The 18,243-nt window shown below is 38.7% G+C and overlaps 4 protein-coding genes across 8 annotated transcripts in view; 2 read left to right on the top strand and 2 right to left on the bottom strand.

Annotated features, from left to right (window-relative positions):
• mRpS23 (mitochondrial ribosomal protein S23) overlaps window positions 1–18,243 on the top strand; it is a 240,514-nt gene that overhangs the window by 196,289 nt on the left and 25,982 nt on the right. The gene's annotated exons all lie outside the window — the stretch shown is intronic.
• Window positions 37–2,646, bottom strand: LOC135944285 (uncharacterized). Its single transcript, XM_065491125.1, has 5 exons — window positions 2,504–2,646; window positions 2,128–2,437; window positions 1,355–1,497; window positions 1,042–1,223; window positions 37–984 (listed from the first exon to the last, which is right to left on the bottom strand). The coding sequence occupies exons 2-5, from the start codon at window positions 2,420–2,422 to the stop codon at window positions 543–545; spliced, it is 1,062 nt and encodes a 353-aa protein (XP_065347197.1). The 5' UTR covers window positions 2,423–2,437; window positions 2,504–2,646; the 3' UTR covers window positions 37–542.
• On the top strand, window positions 2,826–10,136 carry LOC135944279 (glycerol kinase-like). 4 transcript variants are annotated; one of them, XM_065491116.1, is made up of 11 exons: window positions 2,826–2,967; window positions 5,404–5,485; window positions 5,996–6,254; window positions 7,370–7,587; window positions 7,645–7,754; window positions 7,806–7,908; window positions 7,961–8,071; window positions 8,133–8,389; window positions 8,664–9,073; window positions 9,128–9,211; window positions 9,711–10,136. In XM_065491116.1, the coding sequence occupies exons 2-11, from the start codon at window positions 5,408–5,410 to the stop codon at window positions 9,809–9,811; spliced, it is 1,731 nt and encodes a 576-aa protein (XP_065347188.1). In that variant the 5' UTR covers window positions 2,826–2,967; window positions 5,404–5,407; the 3' UTR covers window positions 9,812–10,136. The 4 variants fall into 4 exon arrangements, with proteins under 4 accessions (XP_065347188.1, XP_065347190.1, XP_065347189.1 ...); XM_065491118.1 differs by lacking the exon at window positions 2,826–2,967 and adding an exon at window positions 3,842–3,951; XM_065491117.1 differs by lacking the exon at window positions 2,826–2,967 and adding an exon at window positions 5,029–5,342.
• Window positions 10,112–12,942, bottom strand: TTLL12 (Tubulin tyrosine ligase-like 12). Its single transcript, XM_065491112.1, has 7 exons — window positions 12,539–12,942; window positions 11,829–12,270; window positions 11,487–11,777; window positions 11,042–11,429; window positions 10,837–10,978; window positions 10,702–10,785; window positions 10,112–10,361 (listed from the first exon to the last, which is right to left on the bottom strand). Exons 1-7 carry the CDS (start codon window positions 12,833–12,835, stop codon window positions 10,167–10,169), a joined length of 1,839 nt encoding a protein of 612 aa, XP_065347184.1. The 5' UTR covers window positions 12,836–12,942; the 3' UTR covers window positions 10,112–10,166.

Genomic DNA, 18,243 nt, shown 5'->3' with positions numbered 1-18,243 from the left:
AAAATTTGTGCATTGGAAGCAAATGCCAGTTTCGCGAAAATTTTATGATTTCTTTACTGACTGCTAATATGTTTCTACAGTTAACATGTGTCGTAGCCTGGATGAAACCAAAAATTACATCTGAAGAATATTTAAAATACAATTTCAATTAGTGTCGTACCAAATTTGGATTACTTAATATATACTTAAAAATATTTTAAAATGAGAGATTTACAGCTTTGGATAAGATGGATACTAAATTTGTGGGAAAATCATTTCAAATAGTGTGCAACGTTTTTCTTAAGACTGTTTATTTATTTGCTGGTATAATATAAAATTACTTTTACTGGAGATTCCCTACAAAGCACCAAGCGAATTTGAACCCAAATGGCACACTTAATTTACAATGAGGTGGCGTATGCAGCCTTAATGACCATAATCTTGTTATGTGACTACTTGTATGGAATCACTAAACAGTTTTACAAAAAATTTCATACAAATATAATAACAAAAGGGCGCATTGCAGATTTTTAAGGTAGCCATCTTCAAAGAAAAAAAAAGATTCACTGAAAACCCTGTCCAATCCCAAGAGTTTTGGAGGTCAAAACCCTAACTTCTTCATCTGAATGACACTGCAGATTTTTCAGCAGCCAACAAAGCTCGTGAATTAAATGAGGAAATTTAGTTTTGAAAGCTGCAGCCAACGCAACTTTGGATTCAGTCAAAGCTCTGATGACATGAAAAGCACTTTGCGAGTTTGTGCACGAAACATTTCCCAAATACCGCACTAAATAGGTTACTTCGCTGATTTTGGTCACTTCACTGAGATCACTGTACATGATTAGGTCGTGCCACTTTTTTACAACTGCCCTCACCAAATCTTCAGATGAGAGTTCAGTGTCAACGTAACTGGTGGTTGACAGCTGGAACAGAAGCCTTGAGGCATCGCAGACGAAAACAGTTTGTGCATTAATCACAGACGCGATCAATCTTGATTCACTCTCACTATTGATGGGTAGGATTATTTCATAGAAATGAAAAGCAAAAAATCGTAATATTTACCTTAACGTCTTGTGAGCTTTGAGAACGATATGAGTCAATGAATAAACCGTCGACATAACGACACCCTCTTTTGGATGGTTAACAAGATTGGCCAGCTTTTGAAGAGATCCTAGACTATGCAAAATTTTCCAGCTCTCTTGATCAACTAAAGACAAATTTCCCACAGTCCAAGCACACGAGTCCTAAAAATACGAAATGATATTAAGCTGTAGAAAAATCCTCTAAGAAAATATTAAAAAATAGGCATGAGAGTCTGGCTTTAGCAGATTAAAATTTTTCATTCGAGTAAAATTCTGTCAATAATAATGCTCACCAGAAATTCATCATTCATTCCATCGAGGTGAAGCATTAGAAATGGGGCCACAATTTTTGTGTGCATTGCGCTCAATTTGCTTGGATTAGCAGAGAGATTGCAGAGGCAGAACGAAGCATGCAGCGCGTGAATAGGACGAGAGCCTGGAGGATAATAATAATAATAATTAAAGATTGCAGTGAGGACCGGCGCCCTGAACCCGCCTTCGGAGACGACCCCGGCTATTCTGATTTGTCCAGGCGCCAATTCCCGACTTGGCCTCTTTTGTAGGCCCATCGGGTCTTGTGTATTACTGTTAACCCAGAATAAATACAGAATAATAATTTCACTTTATTTTATTCACAAATAAATAGTAATTTTCGTTTGTTGTTCACAATAAAATTAAGGGTGGCACTATTCGCTCCTAAATTAGATGCAAATAGGGGCTGAAACTCACATTTAAATTAGGTTCGAACAGGGACTGGAGGGCACGGTAGATATACCTCCAATTATAATTAAAACCTACAAATTAATGTTGCAAAATTTCATATATTTATTATTTATTTTTTTATTATCGAATTAGGTGCGAATTTAGGGGCTGCAGGTGCAGGGTTATTGTTATCCTACTCGCACCAAATTTAAGTGAGCATACTTAAAGCATAACTTAGATGCGGACGAGTATATTCTTAAATAAAAATATGGTTTGAAGAAATGTCAAATGGCATTATTTCTTGATTAAATCAAATGTCAACCGTGTGCAGGTTAGCAGAATACAGGATTGGAAGGTTTGTTACCTGACAAACTCCGTACAAGTTCAGCGTAAGCTCCACTGACAGCAAGGAAAGCCTCGGCGTACTGTGGATCGCGCATAAACGCTTGCTGGAGTTTAACCATCACTTCAATTTCTGTAGGACCTTTTCCCTTTAGCATTTTGACGAAATCCTCGATATTAACATCGTCCTTAAAGCATTCAGCGACAGAGTATGGCACACTACGCGCTGACATCAACCTCTTCATCTTGCTCTCTGATCGTTTCTCTCCTAGCCAAATTCTCCTTTGGCACCTTAAATCATCTACCGACTCGGTCATGGTTATTCTTGTAATCTGAAAATTACATCATAATATGTATCGAATTTTAGTCATAGGTGTAATGATTTAAAGTTTCTTGACCTAGTTCGAGTAAAAAATGAGTGAGGCTCTAAATGTTATTTTCGTTATTTTGTACTGGATCAAACATAAAAATCTAACAGTGCTTGAACTTTCTTGTTCATCACATGTTTTTGTTTACATTTCTCACACTAAGCCTGGTGGAGTTTCTGATAGGTTGGCTGACAGCAAGTGAAAAAGGGGCGTGGCATTTGTTGTGGTCATGGTTCGGCATTGCGGATGATAAAATCAGACTTTTCATACTTCTGCCGGCTGTGGAATCGCAGCAGATGATTAGGCTGGAGCAATTAACCTGCTCCATTTGATTCCTGACAAAATTTTCATTCATGTTGGTCAGTATTATTTAGAACGCCGAGGAATCCTTGTTGTGCATTGTGCAACATCAACAAAATCGATCTCCACACCGAGATGACCTTCTTGGACTGATCTCTTTTGTGACCCTTTTAGATCATTTTTAACTGGACCGAGTGAGTTTTATTGCATATATGATATATCTATTTATCTCATTATTTTGATGGATTTGAAAAGTTGAATTCATTTCGGCTTTTATAATCTTGCAAAAATACAATTAATAGCCTTTTATTATAATAATTTTTTGGTAAGAATTTTTTGGTGCACCAAAATTTATGCAATTTATGTATTTAATGTTTTTGGAACACTAAATCAATTATAAATGGACTGAAAAAGATGGAATATACAAATATCAGAACACTTGTTTTAAAATGAAAATTTTTGCTCCTGTTCTCCTGTTTTGTTGTAAAAAGCGTATCTTTTACACTAAATGCGTATACTTTTTATAAATGCGCGCGCTTGACCTTTCTCCCTTCATGCTGTTCAGTAATTGAATAATTATCACTCATTGTCAGATAACGACATCAATCATTCAGAAATGATGCTTTTATCATAATTTTGCCAATTAAAATACTACACTGAGAATGATTGATTTGATTGATTTTCGTGCCTAACTTTCATCGCTATTTAGACTTTATACTCTTAAATTCTGTTTGTAACAATTCCATTTTGTCCAGTTAATATTTGAATAAATATTTGTTATCTTGGCGTTAAACATGCGAACGAGTTGAGCGTTATCTGATCTTTACAGTGTCGATTTTCAAGTGAATAACTTACAACTGAAATTAAAATACTGATATCGGAGATAAAATTACGCGTGCTCACATATCTGGCATATTTGCCAACATTCAAGTCTGGTGAAGATGTTACGCAATTTTTTGGTTCGGACTGTCGTCGTCAGTTGTACTTTTGACATTTAAATAATATTCTATCGTAAAATGAAAACGAGTCCGTTGTCATTCTCTTCTTATCATCTGCCTCCGCTCGTAACTATGCTACTAACACCCGCAGACTAGGCTAATAAAAGACGATTCAGTTATCAACGGTCAGTCGGTTGTTTCGCAAATCGAATCGTCAAAGTACAGTGGGTCCATTGTTCTGTAAGTTGTTGTATCCTAGTTTCACTCAGACTCTGATTTCCTGTTGTTGTTATTTCAAACTTTTTTGTGTCTGCACATATGCGAAAAAACACATAACGTTACTCTAACACAGAATAATTACTCAATGTTCTTTGTTTTTCCAACGACTTAAAAAAAACGGACGGGTTCATCTTTGTTGTCTGGAATCTTGTTTCTCAATCAGTTTTGGTGACCTAATTCATGATATTAGTTGCCAATAGAGCTTTAGGCAGAAAAAAAACAAATTTAAACTAGTCCAGAAACTTTTAAATTTATCAGGGATGTATTTCAAATTTCCTGAAGGAGTAAAGATATTGAGCTACATATTTATCTGAGAGTTTGGATAAATATAAGAGCTCATGATTAATAAGTTACCTCAAAGGAATTTGAATCTACGTTTATTGATTTTTGCGGAGCAATGCCACAAGTGATAAGAGAACAGTTGGTATTTTCTGCGCTAGGTCTGTTTTAGTGTTTCCCTCATTTAAATATTATTTAATTTAAAAAAGATATATCAGCAAGAATGAACAAATTTTGTTTCCCATTTCTTATCTATAAATTTATGCTGGCTTATAGCTGAATGTTTTTGATTGGATAGGAAAAATTGTTATTATAATAGCAATTCCGCATATTATAATAATTTTTTCTGTTTCCAAACGTTTGACCATCCTTATCTTAGGTAATTGTGCTTTGAAATATTCTGAAGAAAAATGGCTCAACCTGAATTTGGAAATCATAGATTAAGAAGTAGTAGAGGAACGGTGATAAACAGAGTGAAACAATATGTTTTGAAGAGTCTAATGACATCTTTAAGTAGTTTCCTAAGCACTTACTTTAGGTGACATTTAATAGTTACGATAGTTACGAAATTTTATATCTTGTTTATTGATATTTAAAAGAGATAGATATTTAAACGCCTTGCTCCACAAAATACCAAATTTTAATTCCTATATTTCCGCAAGAGGTGATTTTCGTTGAGTAAAAATGGTAGAAATATGTACGGGAAATTGTTTAATTATACCCAGGAGAAAAATTAAAACCGATGCAGTATAGATTTTTCTTCTCGCACCTAATTATTCTGTTTGCCGTGCCACCTGATTGCTGTTACACGTTGATAACAACAGCTGGACTAACGACTTAAAGAACAAATATGGAAGCATACTGGTAATCACAAGCTGAGTAAACTAATTAATACCGTGCGGTGTGGCTCTGGGGTCTAACAATCGAGTCGGGGGGCCGACTATAAAGGGAGCCGCATGCGTCGGCGCCTCCGTTCTCTTGCTCGCCACAAAGTTCAGGTCTTAGAAATAGACTCGCGCAGGCTTCAATTAAATCTCGCCAAGTGCAGCTAACGCAACTCCAATCACACACTGGTGCACATTGTCATCACTCGACGCACGCTGATTCATTCTTACGCTGCTCTTTGCACTGCAGGAACATGGCAAGAGAAGTTAAGGGAAGCTTCGGACCCTTGGTCGGTGCCATCGACCAGGGCACCAGCAGCACACGGTTCATGGTAGGCATCCAATATTGTTGATTGTTTAGTTAAATTTTCCTTTTATGCTTGCCGGATGTTTTTTTTTTTATAAAAATGCTGTTGAAAAATCGATTGGAATTTTAAAACATTGTCTTTTGTTTTATTCTTCAAAAGTCAAAATATCTGTAAAGTTAACGGTATTTCTTAAAACAACTTTTCAAGCTGTAAAAATGCTAATGACCTACAAAATTCCGTGCGATTTACACCAGTAAATTTATCGCATCAACGATTTTGTGCTCATTCTCCTATCATTATTTTGCATTCTAAACAAGTAACCTGTTGTCTAAACAAGCGACCTGTTACTCAATGCTGGGGATTCAAATGAACTCAAGTTATCCCCTACAGAATATCACGGTCAGGTTGCTTTGAAAATCCTGCTCTCGTCGTTAATGACCTTAATCGAATTGTAATGTATTAAATAACCATTAAACAATATCTTTCTTAGTTTGAATTTTTATTTTTCATGCTCTAATTTGGGACTGATATTAGGTATTTGCCGCGGGCACAAGTGAGCTCATAACCTTCCACCAAATCGCGTTCAAATCAAAGCTGCCCCGCGAGGGTTGGGTGGAGCAGGACCCGAAGGAGCTGCTCTCGACTGTCAACGAATGCATCGCCAAGACTGTGGAGAACCTGAAGGGGCTGGAAATTAGTGCTGCTGACATCGTTGCAACTGGATTGACAAACCAGCGCGAAACCACCGTTGTATGGGACTCCAAAACCGGAGAGCCGCTGTATAACACCATCGGTGAGTGTTTATTTTTATTTGATTGCATGCTTTCTTGCTTGAGTTTCCACCTCTTAATCACCATGCATATCATTCAGGTGTATTAAATACCACACTGCTTCTCTTTCCTGCAGTTTTTTTGAAACAGGAGAATATTACTCTTTTTATCCTATTCGCAACTCTTGACGCAAGCGTTCACTCTTTCTTAAAGAATCAAATGCGTCTATTGCAGCGAGCTGCAGAAAAATGATGTGGTATCCTTTACCCTTGAGAATAAATATCTGCATGCTGAACGCTTGCACATAATATATCTATAAAAATAATTAACTTGTAACAATTTCATACATCTTCCTGTCATTTTCCTCTAGATTTGCACGAGCAAAATTTTAAACAATATGCAATTTGAATCAAGCCGTTGGCTTGCATTGTAGAGCACATACAGTATGCTTTGAGTGCACTTGTACTGTGAGAATCCCATTGACGTTTTGGGGGTCGAGTGCGAGCCTATTGATATGCGCCTAACCTACGTTTGATTCGCTTGCATTGCAATGACGACTTCGTTAGAATTTGGGGGGATTGCGAAAGTTTTGATATTTGATATTTGTGTTAAAAATTTGCAAAAATTGACATAAACACGCTCTGGTAAGGATGAAACGATAAAAATTATTTTGTACATTTGGCCATTATATCAAGATTTCTGATTATTTTTACCAAAATATTGTAAAAATTCATATAATTCAATTTCATACGTACGTAATTTGGAAAGATTGAGTGGTAATATTTTGATAAAACCAGTGACGGTAAAAACCTGATGACAAGAAAAAATAACCCTGGCGGGTGTCCTTTTTTGGACTAAGCTTCCTCCGGTGAGGCCCGTGCGCCCTCGGTTTTTGTTCGCGATGTTATTAGTGTCATGAAGTTTTCGCGATCTTTTCGATATCAGAGGGTCACCCATATCAAAGAAGGTAAACCGATAAAAAAGGCTAGAAATTTATTGTGGATACCCACGGGATGTGCTGAGTATAGGTTAAACGAGTTTTTTAATGATTATATCTACTAGGACCTTTTTATAAGTTCAATTTTGTCATAAAAAATAAAACAATATATATTATCCTTCATATCCGTGCGGCTTTCAGTATGGAATGACGCTCGCACCACCGTCACCGTGGACCAGATGATTGCCAAAGCTCCAGGCAGCAGCGCTGACTACCTCAAACCTCTGTGCGGACTGCCAATCAGTACTTATTTCAGCGCATTGAAACTGCGTTGGCTGCTAGACAATGTTGCGTCGGTCAAGAAAGCTGTCGAAGAAAAACGCTGTCTTTTTGGCACTGTCGACTCTTGGCTCATTTGGGTGCGTTATATTTGAATTATGTTAGAAAGATAATAAATGTATCATGCTCGGTCGTAGAACCTGACAGGAGGAACAGATGGAGGATTGCACATCACCGATGTCACCAACGCGTCCAGGACAATGCTCATGAACATTCACACTCTTCAATGGGATGCCAGCATTTGCAAGTAGGTTTTCTTATTGAACTTTAAATGCTCTTGCTACAATTTTTGGATCAGGTTTTTCAACATTCCCATGGATATTCTTCCCGAGATTCGCAGCTCCTCTGAAATTTATGGCTATCTTCGAGATGGACCGCTCAAGGGTCTTCCCATTTCAGGAGTGAGTGTTCACATTAGGTACCTTTTGACGAAATTGCAATCGTTTTCCCCAGTGTCTTGGTGATCAACAAGCGGCGTTAGTTGGCCAGCTGTGCTTCAAACAAGGCCAAGCCAAGAACACCTACGGCACTGGCTGCTTCCTGCTCTACAACACTGGAACCAACGTATGCGAATTATCTTTTGCGTTTTTATTAAAACTATTTTTTAATTAAACTATGACTCCAGATTGTCCAGTCGCAGCACGGATTGCTGACAACTGTTGGCTACAAGTTTGGTCCAAAATCACCTGCAGTTTACGCTCTGGAAGGCTCAGTGGCGGTTGCAGGTGCTAGCGCCACTTGGCTGCGTGACAACATGGGCATCCTTCAAGATGTTGCTGAAACTGAGACGCTTGCGTCGTCAGTCGAAGACACGGCTGACGTCTACTTTGTTCCTGCTTTCTCAGGACTGTTCGCCCCGTATTGGAGGAAAGACGCCAGAGGGTATGGAATGTTTTACTTTAAGCTCTATAAAGGAGCAGGAAACATTTTTCAGTCATCAGTTTACTTGTTAAACAATTTTTTATTCATAGTACTTCAGAAAATAATTTTGGAATTAATATTCTGTGTTTGCCAACTCTACCTTAAAGTAAGAACATTTGACATTAATATTAAGTACTTGTGAAAATTTATAATTTTGGTATTTTATGGTTCTGAAACTACAAGAATGATTTGTTTCATTTCCCTAAAATCATAGTCTTTTTACTTATGTTTGCAGAGCTCTGTGCGGTCTCACTCATTACACAAGAAAGGCTCACATCGTCCGCGCAGCTCTTGAGTCGATTTGCTTCCAAACCCGTGACATTCTTGAGGCCATGAACAAAGACAGTGGTATTCCGCTGTCCCTTTTGCAAGTAGATGGAGGCATGACGTCCAACAACTTAATGATGCAGCTGCAGGCTGATCTTGTCGGCATCAAAGTCGGTGAGTTGAGGAACAACCTTCATAGCTACGAACCAAATTTTAATTGGCATTTGATTTTAGTGCGACCTTCAATGGCAGAGACAACTGCTCTTGGTGCCGCGATGGCTGCTGGCAGCGCTGAAGGCATTGGCGTGTGGGACCTCGCGAGAGAAACTCCAGAGACTGTTGGTAGCGACCACTTTCATCCATCTGTGTCAGAGGATGGTAAGAGCCATTTTTTCCAGTACATCTGCAATCACTCTCAATGTGTCATTCCAGAACGTGATATTCGCTATGCCAAATGGAAAATGGCCATCAAGAGAAGCCTTGGTTGGCACGAGGAACAGCCTAAATCTATGCCAGGTACGGAGAAAGTTAAAGAATAAAGTTCAGCATGCAGCCAATTTTTCTCGCATAGCAGCAAATAGCAGATCAAACATTTAGCTCGGAAGTACAAAAACAGAGTGTCTTTATATATGCCATATTCAGAAATGTGTAATATGCCATGTAGTTTTGGTATTGTTATTTTTCTAGATGAAAACGCATGAAACGCATTTTCTGGGTTTTTAACGCAAGATTATTATATTTTGTACTTACCAAAGCAGTGTTTACAACGGTGCCATATATATTATTTTGTTGATTTTACTAACCCTATTTACTGGAGAGAAATACATTTATTTACTTAGCTTATTTGTTGTTTTCTCATTATACAAAACTTCTGTAATATTTTGCCTCCCTGTTAATTTTGGGCATTGATTAATTATTGCTCTTCTTTATTATTGAGAATGAAACTATCTCAACAATAAACTTTGCTTGCTTTTTATTTCCTTAAATACCTCATTGTGTGTTTTTCATATTCCAGATGAGCGCTACAGACTTCTTTCATCAGTTCCAGGAGCATTGTTCGTTTTTTCTAGTTTCATTTCATTGGTTGTTGCAAAGTATCTGTCTAAACCCAGTTAGTTGTAAAAACTCCTAGCCGATTGTTGCGCTTAAGCCTATCAGTGACTGGGATGGCTCAAATATTGATCAAGACAAAACAATTTTCAGTACTTACCAGGTAGATAAGTTACCAAATGTGGAGATTTGCCATATTAGGCGTCCTTTTAAGTTGAATTGTCACATGATCAAAAATAGGCTTCTGAGCTTAAAAAGTGAGACCTATTTTGTTAATTTATGTGGTTGCATTTTTAATGACCTTTTATCATTGTTCCTTTTCAACTAATCAACGAAGTTGTGAAACCGTTAAAGAATAAAATGCCATTTATTCAAAATGGTTACTAAGAAAGTGTAACTTTTTATTTCAAAATATCAAGTTTTAAATAGGTATAACATTTTTCCCGCGGGTTTCTCCCAAAAACAGAGTGCTAAATATATCATTGTAGAAGCTGGGATAGTACTGGCATGCCCGCTGGCAGTCCGGCATCCAATTGATTTCCAAAAGTTTGGGCTGGATTTTTTCCTTTTCGTCACTCCAGCTCAACATAAGATCAGCTGCATACACTGCTCGGCTCTACAAAGAGAGATAAAAGTAGTATAGTAATAATATTGGTAATTTGGAATTAACTAGCTCAAATCCAAGAAGGAGATTATTTGTAGGGATAAGCTTACTAATAAATATTGTAATTATGATCTCATAAAGCAGCTCACTTTGACGTTTTTAAATTGTGTATTCAACTAGATGAGAACCATTTGTTTCACTGCACCTCAATTATCTTATTTTTTTAAGTACAGCAGTGGTATCAAATAGTTTTGTGGAAATTTTCCCCTTTTTGTGGCACCATCCATCCCTCTAATTAAATTATTCTTCAATGTGGAGTGATTCAATAATAAAAAAAAACTCATTTTCATACCTGGGGGCTGTGGGGAATTCCTTGTGGGGGTGGTTTGCTGGCAGCAGCTTCCAAAGCACCTCTCAAAGCAACCAAAATGTCAGCCTGAACGCATAGTGCAATTAGAGCAAAACAAACAAGCAAATTTTCGCGTACCTCAACATCAACCCATTTCATGTTCTCGTACTGCTGCTCGAACTCAATGACGAATTGAGCGCATTTCATATGGCACAGCTGCTCAGGATTCTCATAGTTCATCACAGTGAAGTGACGCTCATACTGCTCCAGGTCAGCCAAACTGTGAATGAAAAAATGATGAATTAACGGCTGATTCAGAAATGTGTTTGATTTTTCTACTTACTGGAAAGGTAGATTAGCAAATCTGACGAAAAACTCTTTATAAACGTAGGCAGTGAGGGGCTGGACAGATTTGAGCAAAATGACGTATCGAACATCAAACTTGACAGGGCCGATTCCAACTCTGGTGAACAAAACTGGGTCCTCGACATACTTTTGAGCAATTTTTGGTCCACTTTGAGGAAGTCTCAAGATGAAGTTGATATTTTTGGAAATGTGGGTATCAAGTCCTCTGGCCAAGTTCCACGGCTTGCAAATCCAGTGGTTGTCTAGACCGCGGTCCTCACGGTGCTCAAAATAGCTGACAAACAAGGGCAGTTCAGTTTTCAGGTTGTAAGTAGTTGGCAGCCAGGCCGGCTGCATCTCCAAAGTTTGAGAATTGCATTCTTTGCCTTGAAAGAATTTCATTATTATAAATCTTTTTGAATATCAAAGTTTAGAATATTTACCAGGATCAGCTTTTCGCCTGCATACAACACAGAGCAGATCTTTGACTGTGATGACGCTCTCGTAAGGGAACTGATTGACAAAGCGGTTTGGGCCGAGGCTTTTGAAGTCCTTATAGTGATGCGTAAGCCAAAGCAAGTCCGCTTCTTCAGGCGTGTTGACAATAATGAAGTCAGGATGGCTCAATGCCTTGTTCACCTCGCTGTATTCAGAGTAAACCCGAATGGGTCTAGCAATTTTGTCCAAATCAACCTCAACGTCAGGATCAGAAAGTGTTTCCGCGACTCTACCATCTAAAAATACCACTCATCAGCAGTTCCTGCTTAAAATCATAAAGCTTTTACCTTCGAAGAATGAGGGTGGCGGCTCTGACTGTTGAAAGGGTTCGTCCAGGAATGATGTCTCTGGCTGCCAAGGTAGTAAAAGGGCTTTTCTCACGTCAGGGTCCGTCTCAGGGCCCTCAGCAAAGTCCCTTCCAACGATGGTTCCGTTTGACAAGTCTTCCAAGGGAAACATCAACGAGTACGTGATTCTGTCAGGCAAGTGGACAAAAGGGACGATGCGAACGTTTGGTTGGTCTGAATGTTGCACTCCAGAGCCCACTTCGTCCATGATGTACCAAATTGGGGTCCGTTCCTCAGCCTCTGAAGCATTCAAAGAGTAGCACTGGGCATAACGCCACAGCTCCTCAGCTACAAGTTCAACTAGGGCTTCTGGCTCGTCTGCAGACACATCCATCATGTTGGCCAAACGCTCCAGCAATTGGGGACATGACTGAAGTTGCTCCTGGAAAATAAATATTTTTATTTCTTGTTGACCTTTGGATGAAGCGAACCCTGTGGCCCCTTTTTACTAGATTTTAACGTATGTAATTTGCTTAAGTTAAGGTGTGTATGCTGGGATCTCCAGCCCTTATAATGCCACCTAACTCGGGTGCGGACAGTACCCCCCTTGAATTTTGTGTTTTTTCTTTCTTTGAAACTTTTGTAGATTTTAAAATTGGTTGACTGTGAAGTACATATACACATGTATTTTGTTTAAACTTAAAACACACCTTTGCACCATTTACTCTGAAGGTCCAAGCATGGTCGACCAGATAAATGCTTTCAGGGTCACTCTCGGACACGCCGTCCTCAGCAGTGACCACCACTGCCCAAACAGGCTCTCGAGGACCACGGCCCCGCTCCTCATAGTCGAATTTCATAAGAGAGAAAGCATGTCCGGCGTCGAAGGTCTGCAGTCGCAATTTGCGTTCGAGCGATTCCCAAAATATTTTGGGGATGCAAGAGGACTCCAGCTGGTACTTGTGCAGTGCTAGAAATTGGTCCATCTCTGGAGTCACCACATGCATCTTACGTCAGCTTTTGTGAGGTGCGCTATCTTCAGGTGTCAGAGACTCAAAAATTAAAGCACACTTTCTTGAAGCTCTCCGCTCTCCCCACGTGTTTATGTTTTTCTACAGGTGGGCGTCACCCGCGGCTGCCCGCAGTGCACAGGCAGCACAGATCCTGATCACCGTCAGCGCAAACGCTACGTCAGTCGTCAGTGCTGTCCGTCCTGTCTGCAGTAGGAATATAGGGGTACGCGGCACACCAGGGGAGACGCGAGACGCGGACACTGATGCTGATCGGTGAATCGGCTGATTGTGAGTGAGTTCTAATACATATGTTTTCGCTATTATATTTATTGACTTACTATATAATGTGAAATTATATAATATACAGACTGACGTCGTAATTATTATTACATACGAGTACATATATGTGAAGTATATTAAGTACAAATATTATACATTAAATAACAATAAATTTTAATCGAACATATGTATCATACATAATTATGTATACCAGATACATATAATGCCAGAGCTCACGACAAATGATCTGAACACATTTTGTGTTACAGAGGTTGCGCGTAATTTTTAACCAGTGTGATGTGTGATACAGTGTGATAGATGATGTGTGGGTGTTTCGTCAGTTTGCTAGACATCTGCATCCTATTCTGCGTGGCGCGATTAGATGGTTCTCACGCAACATGCTAACAAAAACAAAGACCGCCAAACAAAGTCGTTTTACCATCGCAACGTTTTGAATACTCGCAGAGAAATTCGGAATTCTATCAGAACTTTCCTTGTTGTTTGTCTCGAATCATCATCCTCATGCAATTCCATATATTTTCAATTAATTTTGTCGCCCACATTATTTAAACCCTTTATACATTTTTCTCAATATCTTGAACCATTTTAAACTCATCAAATGCCAATCCACGAGTAAATTTCAATATTGATTCTTAATTGCTACAGCCCTGAATAATTCAGTTTCGGTTAACCTTTTGTCCCACCGCACCCCGACGTATTTATTTCTGAGCGAAGAATAAAATATTGCTATAAATTATTCATACTACAGACTACTGAATTCATAAAAATTTGCAAACCTATTACGAATGCTTCTTTCTCAACTTCGTAGAAATCAATGCCGTTTATTAGTCAAAACAAACACGCAAAAAAACGCTCCAAGGCGAGGACTTTGCTCATTGCCAGAGGTCTTGAGTCTGCTCTGCACTCTGCAAATAATAACTCTAACTGGGAGTACTGTTGGCTCACTTATTATCATTATATTAGAAGCCATTCAACCTACTCTAGAGAGGTTTTTGCTGGCCCTTGAGCTTTTCGTTGCGCAGCAATCATCACAGTATTTTAATAACAGTGCAAAAATGAGCTGTTTTATGTTGATAGGTGCGGTTTGTTTCAAACAATAATTAGTGAAGCGTCTCGTGGTGCTTAATTTCTATACACAGCCAAATTAAATCGTAACCACTATAAATTAGAAAAAAATCCTTAGCATTTTCCTTACAAAAATGTGAAACCAAACAGCTCTGGAATTAACCACAATCTAATTAGAGATTGAAATTGCCGAATATCAAACATGAATACTATTAATTTGGGGGATGCTGTCCCGAAGTCTGAGCAGCATGGTTTAAAGTTGAGCCCAAGAGAGACGCAGGAGGTGCTCGTTGTCGGCTCAGAGAGAAATTATTTTTTGAAGCTTCGATAGTTTAAATAAAGTTAAAAATTAAAGACATTGATACAAAGTTTCGGGAGAGATGGAAGTTGAAAATGTCGAATTTTTGGCCCGCGAGTTTAAAAAATATTTCTAAAGGTCATTTAAACGGACAATCGAAGATCTGATGATTTCCCATTGAACAAACATCTCTTTTATAATGTTATTATAATTTTTAATATTTTGCTTTTGGATGTGGGCAAGTATGGGGCAAAGTTGCCCATTACCAATAAACGAAATTGAACCTGTACTTAAAACTTATAGCAGCTCCAAGCGGGCCAAAAGGTTCGGTGAATTTAATTTATTCAAGCCCAATAATTAGTCTGTAGCCAGAGTGGCCAACAATGTCAAGCCATACCGCCCTTGGTACCGATCTGAACAGGCAAACAAAATATTAATTGATTTCGAATGGAAAAATTTAACATTATATCGAAATTATAATATTCTTTTAATTTTAACTCAGTATTAATTTATTTTTCAACCAGGGTTTCCGCGAATATAAATCATGGTCCGGTGAAGTTTAACGTTCCACACTCTTATATTTTTTAATTGTCACCGCAGTCCCACCGTGTGAATCACAGAAGCGCGAATAATCGTTCTCGTTTGCTGAAGACGAGTGGCGCCGCGGAAAGATGCGCTCTCGTGGTCCTCATTATTTCGAGCGGAACCTTTTTCGCCGCCGCGGCCATGTGGTTTTGTTTTTGGCCACACGCGTAATGCTCTCGGGGGCCTCGAAACCATTTTTCAGACCAAGTTTTCCTGCTCGCGGGGCAGATGACCTTCACGCGCTCCCCGTCCTCTCCCGAGATTGCGCTTTGTTCGCTTTTGATTTTGCACTCTTTTTGCTCGCATACGTCGTTATGGGGCGCTCTTGGGCATCAATACTTGCGCAATAATTATCCGTTCCCTCTGTGCGTTCGATGGTGAATGTGAGGGCGTGTGGCCTACAATCCACTCGTATATATAATCGTGTTGTCCTATTTCATTTCATTTGAGCGGGTAGGCTGCATCATCTAAATTAGATGACAGGCCGTCGCAATTGTGGCACAGTGCGGGTTGATTAATTTAACGAGAATTGCGTGACACTATAGCCATTCTCAGTTCTTCGTTCTTCCGAGCTACTCTTCGCACAATAAACTGCAAGATTTATGTGGAGCATTATATTTCAAATAACAAAAATTCTGACGGATGTTTATGGTTGACCTCACCAAAAAAATGAGGAAAATTGAAGTTCATTAAAATGAGGAAAACCAAAGAAATGAAGGATTTCTCTGATAAATGAACGAAAGTCGTGAACTGGATAATTATTGCCCTAAATTATAATTGATTATTCAACCTAATTAAAATTATTTGCCGATTCATAAGTTCTAGGTTTGTAATGTCTCTCTTAACAAGGTGACGGCTCTATGTTTCATGTTTCAATACCTATAAAAATTATGGTGTTCCTGTCTAATCGAGACAATTACCAACAGTTATTAAAAATTAATGAAAGTTGACGTGTGTATGAATTTTAATACAAAAAAATTAACACTTTTGTGCACATGATTTACAATTATAAATATTTTTTGAACCTCTGCTCGGCACATTCCGTGGGCTTATGAGCTAACCAGAGGTCCCAATAATACCGCCAAGCGGATAACAATGGGCCCCCGAGTGGCCGCAAAGGAGCTTGGGCCCAATCGTGGCCATCTTTTCGCCTCCCCAAACCGAGGTCCTTTGTCGAAACGCCAGACATTTCTCTCTAAAGCCGCTAAAAGGTGCAAAAGCCACCAAGTGGCGAGTCGGCATTGGTGCACCTCCAAGCCTGTTGAGCTATTTGAGCTTTTTTAGTCACTAAATTAATTAATTTTTTAGCCACTTCTGACTTTGGGCACCCATCTCATTAGTCCCTATCAATCTGCATACTGGATATTTTATATCATTGCACAAGTATTGAGTATCGGTAAGTTAACCAATTTAATTACCTGTGCATTTTATGATTAATTGCGTAAAATGAGTTTATACCAAACAAAATAACAAATACATTAAAAGCTCGCGACAGTTATCCGGATTTTTAACATTGGTTGTTGAGGCTCAAATAATAGTAAAACAGCGATTATTGTCTTATTTGAAATAAAGAAAGAGCATAAAGCATGGCATTAAATTTCATCTTTTAAACTAATTTTGACTTCACGTTTACTGTCGTTTGTCCCGTCTGCCAATAATCTGTACCGCACCACTATCATTTCTTCCATCGCTTCACACTTGCAAACACTGAAGCAATTTTAAGTAATATATCACAAAGCGCCGAGCAGTGATATCATTCTTTAACGAGGATGATTCAAGACGCTGCTCCGCTATTTATTGGCCGAATAAAGCATAACGAGACTGCGCAAATTTAAAAGCTCACGTCACTGGCCTGCTTTAGAAAAGTGCATCAACCACATTAGAGTGAACACAGCACACTAAAATAATAAACGGAATTAGTAAACGTTGATTATGAAGTGTTAAATTTAATAATGGCAGCATAATCAAAACCCAGCCACCATGCAAGCGTATTTATTTTTAGAAAATGAGCTCCAACTGCAGAGAGATCGTTCCCCTTTCAACTACCGCGCAAACAAAGCAAGCAAATAAATCAAAATATTGGCTCTCTTCCACGAGTGTAACTTGTATTGTGGGTAAAAGCTTTTGCTGCGAGTGTGAAGCACAGGTTGCAAAATAAGAAGTTGTAATAATGTGAGACGAGGAAAAATTTTAAAAGCAAGTTCATTAATTAGTATGTAAAGATGCATCTGCAGCTGGTTTCAGGGTATTTCCTAACAGAGATTTCAAACTGGAAAGAGAAACTTGACTTGTCAAGCTTGGTATTGATTCTTTCCACAAAAATAGAATCAGCATTATGTCATGACATAAGAACGGGTGATTTTAAGTTTCAAAAGACCAGTTTGCCTTGACAGAAACAATAAATTTTTAACTTTTAGTTTTTAACCGCATAAATGTAGAAAAAAATATCTCCTATGAAACATGGATTGATTGAAAAAGTTTGGCGATAGTATTTGTGGACAGAGGTCTCACGACAGTCGGCAAATATTGGGCTCGCGCGGCCGGCCGCCGGTCGCCAAAATAAGTGGTGCTAGGAATGAGGAAAAAGAACAAAAATATTTTCCTTTTGATCTTTAGCTTTTATTATTGGCAGTGCAAAATTGAGTTCTGGCCCTTCAACGCATTGAGCGCTATCAGACTGATAATGATATTAATATTGCTTTTTTTAGCTTGCTACTAGCGTCGGGTCAAAAAATGTCGAGGGTAAGACATCTAAATGTTTGCGGTTCAACGAGTACACGTGTGATTTCTCCTCACGGAAATCGATGAAATAAAGTTGCGTCATCAATGATAAATTTGGTGAACTAATCAAATCGCAAAAATTGACTTTTTGCAATTTTAGTCGTGTTTTTGTGTGCAGGAAATCAATCAAAATGAATAAAACCACATGCACCGTTTGAAACGAAGGAAATCTGTTGGAAATGGTGCTCAGTCAGTGAGACGCAGATCTCTTGCTTTTCGGCATTTTTGCGATCGAATTCCTGCAAGCGCAAAAAGGGCGAATCTCGTATGATCTTCTCAAACACGACCTTCAGGGAAAACCGCCGTGGCAGCCACTCAAAATCCTCTGGCTCAATTCAGCGGGGAGGAGAGATGCACGACGCAGGAAAACAGG

Source organism: Cloeon dipterum, chromosome 4, assembly GCF_949628265.1.
Source record: "Cloeon dipterum chromosome 4, ieCloDipt1.1, whole genome shotgun sequence".
Classification (NCBI taxonomy): Eukaryota; Metazoa; Arthropoda; class Insecta; order Ephemeroptera; family Baetidae; genus Cloeon; species Cloeon dipterum.
Note: the sequence above shows the minus strand (reverse complement) of the source record. Positions and strands in the feature narration are given on the sequence as shown.